The sequence below is a fragment of the Hyposmocoma kahamanoa genome, unplaced genomic scaffold, assembly GCF_003589595.1.
Source record: "Hyposmocoma kahamanoa isolate Upper Pololo Valley unplaced genomic scaffold, ASM358959v1 192, whole genome shotgun sequence".
NCBI classification, from domain to species: domain Eukaryota; kingdom Metazoa; phylum Arthropoda; class Insecta; order Lepidoptera; family Cosmopterigidae; genus Hyposmocoma; species Hyposmocoma kahamanoa.
Genome location: NW_020653719.1, coordinates 9,206,082 through 9,217,674, shown reverse-complemented (window position 1 = coordinate 9,217,674; position 11,593 = coordinate 9,206,082). Strand labels below are relative to the sequence as shown.

General features: G+C 42.8%; 1 protein-coding gene across 1 annotated transcript in view; it reads right to left on the bottom strand.

Moving 5' to 3' along the window:
* Positions 1 to 282: 282 nt before the first annotated feature.
* LOC113226613 (dynein regulatory complex protein 9-like) overlaps positions 283 to 11,593 on the bottom strand; it is a 29,318-nt gene continuing 18,007 nt past the window's right edge. The window contains exons 5-9 of the mRNA XM_026459313.1: positions 6,654 to 6,800; positions 5,843 to 5,948; positions 3,861 to 4,055; positions 1,342 to 1,473; positions 283 to 650 (exon numbers count right to left, since the gene is read on the bottom strand). Coding sequence (XP_026315098.1) covers positions 459 to 650; positions 1,342 to 1,473; positions 3,861 to 4,055; positions 5,843 to 5,948; positions 6,654 to 6,800 — 772 coding nt within the window. The 3' untranslated portion in view covers positions 283 to 458. The remainder of the gene's footprint in view (positions 651 to 1,341; positions 1,474 to 3,860; positions 4,056 to 5,842; positions 5,949 to 6,653; positions 6,801 to 11,593) is intronic.

Here is an 11,593-nt window from a genome sequence, read left to right as displayed (position 1 = left end):
GTGTAATGTGCAAGTACGGTAGCCGCAGAAATTCCCGAGACATAAAGTTGTATCATGCCATATGTGCCACGCTAGGGTTATAAAAAATCACTTCAACTTCATTTTGCGGCAATGTAAATTGAGTCTTAGGAAACGCTCTTTTGTTGCTGGTCATTGATGCCGTAACGATAAGTGCGATTTTATTTATCTCTTAAGGTCGTATTCTACAACTCTACTCAATGCTCAAGTCAGGATTTGAGCATGGTTTAAAGCACTCGAAATCATACTCAAGTCCCTACTATTAGGGTCGTATTTCCAGTGCTTGAAATCATACTCAGATCCTGACTTGAGCAATGAGTAGAGTTCTAGAATAAGACCCTTAGACACTTCTCTTATCTTACGACATTTTCTACAAGACATAGTGTACAGAGACTAATTGATAGGAGACGGCGTGGCTAATGACAGTATCAAGGACGTGCCTATGCCTTTTTATTCCCCCTCCTCTTCTTAGGTGGCCTGTACGGCCCAAGCTGATGCCTCACGAGCAGTCCTCTCCACCAACTTTGGACAATGATTGCACAACGATTCATATCGCTAGCATACTTCTGAGCGATTTCACGTTGGAGCTTGAATTCATTCCAATCATTCAATTCTTTTTCATTTCGCTTTAACTGTGGGAGAAAGAAGTTTTGAAATTAAAAGACGTCAGACGTCGTTGAAAGTAAAAGAAAGAGAGACGTAGCGACGTCGCCAAACCTCGCGTTTCAAAAGTTTCGCATCGCGTGTTAGAGCCTATGCAGACGGCGTTATATTTTACCCACAGACGACAGACGTGCATATAACGCGTGTCAAAGCGATTCAAAGGAGATAATCGTATGTTTTGTTTTATTGAGTGTGTACAGCGCCGTAAAAAATACACCGTGAGCATAGTCTTACACTCCAATAATCCCCAACTAATAAACTGTCCAAGCGAGATTTGTTTAAATGTGTAAAGGCTCATTCAGAGTGCAGGCACGGGCTCGGCGGCACCGACGGGTGCGGGCGCGCGGGTTTTGGCGTCTTTCCTTTCACAGTAGGTACCGAAGCGACTGCGAGCGGATAGATCCACACATCGAAATCGCAAACAGACGCCTAAACCAAGCACTGTTGAAGATACGGGCGGACCAAGCCAATATCTACCCGTGCGGCGTGCGTGGCGACTGTAAACGCAACGAGCGTCTACGTACTTTTACACTCTGAACCCGTTGTTGTGTGCTGTATCTTTATTACGTCGTCTTGATAATTATAGGGAGTGATTGTGACTTCCCCTTGTTTAATTTATTGTGTTGACATATAACTTGTAATCTGAAATGTAAAACTAACCTTTTCTTCGATATTCATCCGCTTTTCACGCTCCAATTCGTATTCGTTCTTTTTCACTTGAATCTTCAGATCCATCTCTTCTATATCTACATCATACTTTTCCATCCATGTCTGCACTTGATCTATGGTATCCTAGGTAACGCATTGAAAACTTTATTAATGTTAAATATTGTACCTAGCTGGGCGGTACAGGAAAATTATTAACGTAATCCAAATTTTTCCCGTATTAATACGGCAGGGACACTGGCTTTATTTCAGAATTTATTTTTTTACAAATGGAATTAAAGCCATTTCAAAAATGTTATATCGTATAGTATACGTGTTCTATTTAGTCAGAGAACAAAAAAGTAACGAGAATGGAACTCTCCGCCCCTCCCTAGCTTTAGATACCGCACCACGCCCCACACATTAACGGTCACATTGACTGAACGGCAACAAGGCTATCGGCGAGCCGTTTACTACTTCACGCACACATTTGCACGTGTGCAGATAGCGCCTTGCTGTATGTAGTGTAATATCGTGTGATGTGTAATAGTACATTGTGTTTTAAGGGCGGTAAATAAGGAATTACGAGCGAGACTATTAGAATTTCGGACTTAAGGCTCGTAATTCCCGTACACTCCCTGAAACACAATGTTTTTCATCGGGCCTTTTTTTTTCTTCTCATTACAGCCATAGTCATGTAATGTGAAGAAGAAAGGCACGAGGATTTTATTTGGGGTATTTATAGTCAGGTTAGCCTGCATGCAATCATATTATTTACGTGCAAGTGTAATGACAAACTCATTTTCATATTTTTGGTAATTAAGTGAAATTTTCTTGAAGACAGTTTGTTTTAATCGCATTGGTAACTTCACATTTTATGTTATATAACAAGGTCATTTATTGAAGCTTCAACCTAGCGTCATATTTGTTATATCTATTAGGTAATTCTTTTTCTTTTTATTATAATTTTTTTTTCTTATATTAAGTGACGGAACGAACAAGTCGTGCGCCGGATGGTAAGTTACACGCCTGTCCGTAATAGTTGTAGTGCCACTCAGAGCTTTAAATCGCAAAAATCTGAAGGTCTTTTATATATATATTACAATTTCTTATGTTAAATAATATTTATACTGTGTAAAGTGAAAAATTAGTTTTCTTATTGTAAGTAATTAAGCGTAATATTATTAAAACTAAATATTAATTATGTAGCACGCCTTTGGTTGGTCTTAATGTAGCGTAGACTTCTGACGCTAAAATACTATGAAAATTATTTAAGATATGGCGTATTTTTTTTAACGCACACATATTACATATAACCAGGATTAGTAAGCGGAATTAAACAATAAGTCACATCAAATCATGTTTTTATTGTCATATTCTCAGTCTAGAGTAACCTCCAACTACATTATGCTTCATAATAACAATTAAACTTATACAACACAACAGATTACAATGTATTGAATCATAGCTATCTATTTCGCCCTTATATACTGAGGGTATATAAGCAACATGCCATGTATATAGTCATTTTACAACGTATCTAGTAGTAATTATTTATTTTATAAATATATACCTATAGTATATAAGCAGTAAGTAGTTTTACAGTGTACATAATTATCTTATCGTTAATAACATTTTACCATTACCTCGCTTTTATGTATTTATATACGTGATTATCATCTTACTTCAGTTCATAATTTACTTTTAATAATCATACAGTACATAATTTACTTCAGTCTATGAGCGAAATATCTATAATCACTTTCTGTGTCGCTTACAAGCATACATACAATTAATCGACATATTCATGTAACATTATACACGTATAATATTAAGAAAACATTCGACACTATTAAACACACTCTAAAGTACACTAGGTAATTAAATTTAGAATGATACTTAACTTCGTTTCGTTGCCCCAGTCAGAATGAATTGCCTGGTCGCCGCTTGTTTTCCTTTTATACCCGTGCACAAAAAACTCCCACCGACGCGCGAACGTGGTATTTTTGTTATGCGCACGTGGTGTTTTATTTGCTAACAAATACAGTATATCCCTAGTTTAAGTATCTCACAAAATTTTAATTAATTAATTACATGTTTTGCATTCAATTTATAATAGTAACAAATAAATCTTTATAATATTTTCGTTAAACAGTTATGATATTGATTGTCAAATCACTCCTAGAATCATTTATATCCTAACACACACTCAGCATACCCCGGACACTCCATACAGCGGTTGAAAGTTATTTACCTACTACTACTACCACACACAGCAACGCGCTATCTACACATGCGCAAATGTGTTCGTGAAGTGGCAGGGTTACCCATCACTTTCTCGCACGTGATCAGAGCGTAGCGAACAACATTCAACATTCTTCTTCTTCTTCTTCTTCTTCTACTTCTTCTTCAACTCACGAGTATACAAATATTTCTCCCGGCCCAGGAAGCGAGCCCGGGATTGCGTGGCAGACCTTTCATGGTCTCCAAAATACGAATAGCTGACTAACCTTCATTAACTACCTTTAACTTACGTTGATAGCCAAGTTTACAAGCGTTTCAATTTCTGAATGTACAACTTGTTCCTGTTCCATTTGGTCTCTGTAATACCGAATGTTTTTAGTGGATTCCGTTTCAATCTTTCCTAATACTACTCTGTGTTGCTCTTTGCGCGCATTCTCCCATTTTTCCAGGTATCGACCTTGTGTTTCTTGGGTTACTTCAGCGTCCTGTGGTTATATGAGCATATTAATGTATTATTGACTAAAGTTACAATTGTACAATTTCTGAACTGAATTAATCGACTGTTCCTCAACCGATGTGTACATGAACTAGAAACCAAAATAAAATTAGTACAATTGCACAGGTCGTGACGAGGCTCAAAGAAGGATGGCGAAAGCTGCAACAATAACGACGTAGAGCCGTTCATGGACTTTGAACCCCAGCTTCTACGGATTGTACTCAATTTGCTTTTTTTGATGCTTTGATAATGAATCACAGTCTCCTTAATGCAAGTCGTCAAAAACACTGGGTCACAAAATACACAGAATATCGCCATCCTCCTTTGAATTTCGAAATATTGTACGTATAAGTAAGTGGGACAAATGTTCAAAGATTTTTACGTGCGTGAATGTGCATGTGCAAAATTTTTCGGTTCACACAGTAAAAAAATATTTTCGTGCGCAAATGTGCAGAATTGTGAAATAATAGTTATTTGTTATGCAAGGCTGCAAAGTTGTTGTTTGCCGCGAGTGCTTGTATTGAAACCTGGGCAAGCGAAGGAAGCTAATAAAGATTCCTGAGCGTAGCGAAGGTTTCAAGTCACGAGACACAAAACAACTTTGCTGCCGAGCGAAACACACAATTTTTCACCTCACTATAGCGAGGGAAATGGTAGGTGAAAGAAAAACAGTTGAACTTTAAAATTTTTTTTTTTTTTTAATTTATTAAGGCTTTGGCAAAGCCATCAGCCTAAACATGAAGTTTAATTATGTTTCTGTAAATATGGCCGCCACAAAGAGGATAGGCAATTTGAGGCGGCGTGCTTAGATTGACTCGGGATTCCTTAAAACGGGCCGATACGGGTATTTTAGTTCGAGATTCGTATAATTTCGCGTTTTAATCTTCGATTAAGGCACAATAGCACTATCCTATTCCACTTTAAACTAGATTTCACAAAATAATTGAAAGTCAAAATAAAAACGACACTTTTCCCTCCAAAAGGACCAGAGTGAATCATGTTGAACTTTAAAACCTTTTGTAATGAAAAGAAAAAGTTTATTTTCGGGTGCGTTCTGAATTGTAGTGTGCCACATCAATTTTTATTCTTGCTCAACTTTTATTTTGTATGATTATGTGATTAATTGGAATTATTTTAGTTCTTCGACGAATTAAAATAATTTCAAAACACAATTAGTTATCATTGTCAATTTAATGTCAACAATAATAAGAATAAGATATACCAACGGATTTATGTTACATAAATAAGTAATGTACGACAAATCGCTTAATTGAACGTGGCATTATCTTTTTTTTCATCGAAAGAAAAAGTTAGGTGCACCACCGTCAAGTTCGAATTTCAAAAACTTTTTCCACGCTAGCGTGCAAAAACGCTTTTACGCGCAGATTTCTAATGAAAAAGAAAGCCTTCCGAGCTAGTGAGGTGAAAAATATATTTTCGCGCGAAAATGAGCAGAACAGTAAAAAGAGAAAAATAAGAATAGCTTCTGCGTTTCAGTAACGAATCGACATCCGGCTAGTTATTAATACTGTAAAAGAAAAAAACAGTTTTGTAAAAGACACGAACCACATTTTAGGTTCGAGCAGAACGATTAGCATTGCATCTTGCGACTAGTGCTGAATCTGTTTACATATACCTGCCTAATAAGTAACCACTTATTAGATACGGACGGCAACATAACAAGCTAAACATTGATGGATCTTGTTCTGTTGCTCCGGAGTCGGTTAGTTATCTAGGTGTCGTATGGTCTACTAGAGAGTGCAATAAGATACATACTTCAACATTTTTCTGAAGTTTGTCCAGAAAGGCATTGGCATCATATAATATACATTTGTTTTTCTTGCATAATAGCCGTATTTGTTTTTGCATTTCCTTACAACGTCTGTGTACAAATAAATAAACTTCTTTCCACTTTGTATAAACATCGGTTGGAGATATTAAGCAATAAGCCTATTGAATTAAACGTGGACTAACTTATTAAAGGATAAGTTCACTTAATTTCATTATACGTTACAAAATAAGAATCTGTGATCAAAATTGTAACCCTGCCTTCTTCCTATATGGCCGCCATACATTCTCTACGGTCCAACATAATTTTATTGTGCTCACCATTCCTCACGGAATGAGTTGAAGAATGAGTTTTTTGAAAACGGTAAAAATTTTAGGAAGAGGCTGCCTTTATAAAAATAAATAACTTCTACCGAGTGACACATAATGTTACACATAGGAAATAAAACCATTTTTTCGGATCTAAGTAAATTTTTCGTTTTCTATTTGTTTTTTCCTTTTTCAAACAAATCATCGTTTCGGGCCCTTTACAGGTCTCATGGTCACGACTGACTGACAACAACCACCACTAGGGGGCGTTTCTAAAATGTCAAAAAAACAACTACATTTCATTCGTTCTGGTCTGGTCCTGTACAAACGAAAATTTTCACGGCACGTTTTCCTTTACACGTAAGATTTAAACTCAACTGTATGCTACTAAAGAATGCGCAAAATCTAGAGTGTAAAGTCCAGTGAGTTATGGCTTATAAGTATATAAAAAATGCTAGGTATGCTCTGAAAGAAGGATGTCAATACTAACATGTCATTTTTGCTTACCGCTTCCTTAATCGCTAAGTAAGCCTTTTTGCGTTCAGTGATTTCACTGTTTGTAGCAGTTAGTGTGTTGTAGTGTAGATGGAGCGCAATGTCTATGTATGTGTCGCGCATTACTTCGGTGAAAAAAGTCCTGCACAAAACATGAACACCACCAAAATTTACTTAAATGCATAAAAAGTGGGTTGATATATTTCAGACAATATGTTAAAAGTCTACCAGTCTACCTGAAAACAGGCAAAAATAAAAGACTTAAACGAATTACTATATTATAATATATACTTATAATTAAGAATAAAATATGTACTTCAGTTTGTCAGGGGTACTTGTAATTCCATAACAAGTACGCGGGTATTGGACCCCGGCTCCCCGAGCTACTACCGTCTCTAATCTCCTATTTTCCTTCCGAGACAGTAGTATCCTATACCTAAAGTTCCTCTCCCAATATCCATTTTCTCCTTCCCTCCTGACCACATCCTGTACCAATCTTATTTTATTTCCTTCCCCTCCGCCAATCTACGGTTGCCGTGCCTATGGATGCGTGGCTAGGGGCATGCCTAGTCGAAAGCGTGCCACAAACTCTGGGGCCGAGCGAACCCAGAAATAGGTTAGCTTTACCCTGGCAAGCGGAGCACTGCCAGGATGGACATATATTTTTCCCCAGCTTCTCGTGGGACTGCAATGGTTAATTTGTTAAATAGAAACCAAAATGGCGGCGATGTGGTTCGCCACCCGTCACGTCTCGGTTTCCGCGGGGGCGGAAAGTGGACAGCAGAAAGCCACTTTGCTACTTTGAATGTTAGAGGAGGGATGAATGATAAAATAGAAGAAGTATGTAAGATGATGAATGAAAGAAGAATTGATGTTCTATGTTTGAATGAGACGAAGAGAAAAGGATGCGATACGACGACGCATGGATCATACACAGCGTACTGGTCAGGAGTGTCCGAAACCAGCAGAGGGTGCCAAGGAGTTGGCGTATTTTTTTCTTCTAGAATGAATGAATTTGTTCTTGAGTTTGAGTGTGTAAGCCCTAGACTCTTATGGGTGAGATTGAAAGTTGGCCTGACTCGCATCTTTATTTTAGGGGTTTATGCTCCGACAGATACGGGTTCAAAGCAGATCACCAAAGCCCAAATAGAAAGAGAGGAATATTGGGACAGTGTAAGAGAGGTTTTGAATAAAAGTCAACAAAATGAAAGGATTATCATGTTAGGACATTTCAATGGATGGGTAGGAGTGAAGCGTGATGGATATGAAGATGTGCTTGGAACGTTTGGAGATGAAAGAGTGAACGATAATGGAAAGTGTCTGCTCAAGTATGTTTGGAGTGGAATCTTTTAGTGACAAACACCATGTTTCAACACAAAAAGATCCACATGTATACAAGAGCAGAAGGAAGTTTGAGGAGTATGATAGATTTTGTAATAGTGGATGAAAGATTAGGAAAAAAGGTGCTTGACACGCGAGCATACCGCGGAGTTGGTATACACACCGACCACTTTCTGGTGGTTAGCCGAATAGGTGGTCTTTTTACAAGGTGGCGGCATCGAGTGAAGGAACCTGTTAGTGTGCTAGAACGAATAAAAGTTGAGAATTTGCAGAAGACAGATGTGAAAAATGAATATGTGAGTAAACTGATTGAAAGGTTTGATGGACTAGACGAAGTATGTAGTATTGAAGATTTATGGAAGCTATTTAAGGAAGGAATGGTAGAGGTCGCTACTGTATGTGTGGAGTATCCAAAAGGAAAAAAAGGGCAGAAGACGAGGAATGTTTGTTTGGATGAAGGTTTCCGTAATGTTCTGTCTGATAAGAAGAAAGCGTGGTTAGATTGGTTATCTATGAAAGCTAATGAAAGAATACAAAAGGCAACGAAAGAGGATGTAAACGAAGCAAGGAAAGAGTATAAAAGAATAAAAGATGTTGTGGGAAGGAAGAAAGAGTGCCAGAAAGACGAGTTTGACAGGAGATTATCTGATGACTTTCAAAGCAACATTAAGTGGTTTTGGAAGTCCTTAAGAACAGCTAGAGGCAAAACCACAACCTCGCAACTGCAAAAAATCAGAGGCCACGATGGCAGTATAGTGAAAGGAGAAGAATTCGTATTAAAGAGATGGAAGGAGTATTTTGAAAGTTTGTTTGAAAAGAAAGATGTACAAATGCAGGCTCAGATCGCCATAGAGACGAGCGGAAGTCAAAATGAAAGTATAAGCATGGAAGAGATTATAAAGGCATTGAATACTATGAAATCTGGTAAAGCTGCGGGATATGACAGATATACTGTTGAAATGCTGAGGGCTGGACAGGGTGTGATCACTAGTCAGCGGTACCGCCTTTTCAACCTTTGTTGGTCAAGCGGCCAAGTGCCAGGAGACTGGGGCAAGGCTGTCATCATACCATTATATAAGGGAAAAGGGTCGCAGCAAGACTGCAAAAATTACCGCGGAATCAGTCTTCTTAGCATTGTCGGCAAATTATATGCAAAGGTATTGATTGAGAGAGTGATGAAAGAAACGGAAGAATAAATTTGGGACGTGCAAGCGGGATTTAGAAGAGGAATGGGATGCATGGATCATGTCTTCTCCTTGCGTAACATAACCGAAAAGTTCTTGGCTAAAAGACAAAAAGTCTATTGCGCTTTTATAGACTTGGAGAAGGCCTACGACAGTGTCAAGGAAAAAATTGTGGTCGACTTTGCCTATGTATGGGGTGGACGGCAGTCTAGTTCAGGCACTGAAATCTCTCTATGAGGATTCCAGTGCGTGTGTCAGAATAAATGGTGCTTACACTGACTGGTTCGATATCGGGAAAGGTGTTAGACAGGGATGTGTAGCGTCGCCATAGCTGTTCAACCTAATTATGGACAATTGTTTGAAAGTTTTGAAAGAGAGTACGTGTGGGCTGAGAATGAATGGTTTACTCATTAAGTGCCTTTTTTTTTTTTTTGACGGGGCGAAATCTTTATGGATACCCCTGAGCCCAGGGAGACTCAGGGGTTATGTGGGGACTCTCCCTCCACACTGGAAGGCCTACCCCACTAAAACCCCCCCGGGTTTCCCTCTCGCCGGTTGAGTCGGCGCCGTGGGATCAGTGAACATTCACCACGACGCCGCCCGGCCGCCCTAGCTTGCGCCAGGGCTCCCGCGCCAACGGAGGGACGAGTCGGTTGTCCTCCGACCCGCCCCCCAGACGAGTGAGGCCGTGCAATGTAGGCTCCGGAGTCCCTGTCCAGAGCCCGCTGGTCTCACTAGGGGATCAGGCGAGCAGCGAACTGCCTTCGCCTTCTCCCCGTACGTCTGCGCCGGAGCGGGTGCGCGTCCGCCGCGTCCTCGCGCACCCGCTCCGCGGCCTCCTTTTGCGACATAACCTCTGTGCAAAAGGAGGCCATCGCCTCCCAGGACTCCTCGCTATCGAGCATGGCGGCAACCACGCTCGGCAACGAGAGGTCCTGCCCACACCTCTAGGGTGTGCTGCGCGGTGTCATCCGCAGCGCCGCACTCGTGGCACGACGGGGACGGTTCCCTCCTCGCCACCTTGTGCAGGTAGTGACCGAAGCAGCCGTGTCCGGTCAGCACCTGCACAAGGTGGTACGACAGTGGCCCGTGGGACCGGTTTACCCACTCTACGAGGACAGAGCGAATCGCCTCTATGGTACGAGCACCATAGGGGGGATCCGCCAAGCCCTCTTTCCACCGGTCCCGCATGCGCTGCGCCGCGAGGCGGCGCTCCCGCTCCACCTCTTGGGGAGCGGGTCGCTCGCCTCGGTCCCTCATTCCCCGCCGGTAGGTGCGGACCTCCGCCAGGACCTCGGCTTCGAGGGCCCACGGCGGAGTACCGGCGAGGACGCATGCGGCAGCGCAGGCCACCGTCATGTACGCCCTGCACATTCGCAGGGCGACCACCCTCTGGGGCCTCCTCAGCAGCGACTTCGTCGCCGCTGATAAGGCCCCACTCCAAATGGGAGCCCCGTATAAGGCCATACTCCGGGTCACCCCGGCGTATAGCCTTCTGCATGGGGCTCCCGGCCTCCCGAGGCTGGGCAGGAGCCTGCCCAACGCCGATGCGGCGCCCACTATTCGGGGAGCAAGTTGCCGAAAATGCTCCCCGAAGTTCCATCGCCGGTCTAGGACAAGTCCCAGATATTTCATCTGGGACTTGACCGGGACCGATACTCCCGCGATGGAGATGTGGGCGCCTGCCGGCACCGCCCAACCTCTACCCCTCCCGCCGAAGACGGCCACATCCGTCTTCGGCACGGCGACCTCGAGCCCCAGCAGTTGTATTCGGCGGACCACCATGTCCGCCGCTACTGAGGCTCTTCGGGCCGCCTCCTGGAAGGTGGTCCCCCGGACGGCCACCAGCGTGTCATCGGCGTACGCGATGACCGCCGTCCGGGGGAGCAGCGCGCCCCTCAGCACCCAATCGTACCTCAGGTTCCACAGTAGTGGTCCTAACACGGACCCCTGGGGTACTCCGCACCTCATTGGGCGCTCGGCGCGCCTCCCTTCCCTCGTCTGGTAGAGCACCACCCTGTCCACCAGGTAGTGCTCCACCAGACGGCTGAGGTACCTGGGGATATTATGGTACCTCAGCGCCTCCCTGATAACGGCGAAGGGGAGAGTGCCGAAGGCGTTGGCTATGTCCAACGACACAGCCACCACGCCTTCCCTCTCGCCGTTACCCTCCTCCACGATGTGTCGCAGCGACTCCAGGGTGTCCAGGGTGGAGAGTCCAGCCCTGAACCCGTACTGCCGCTGCGACACATCGGGGCCTGTCCCCCTCAAGTGTTCGTTGATCCTGGAGGCGATGATTCGCTCCAGGATCTTCGCCACCTCGTTCAGCAGGACGAGGGGCCTGAACCCCGAGGGGGACTCATTAAGTGCCTCCTATACGATGACCAGGTGGTATTAGCGTCATCAGTGG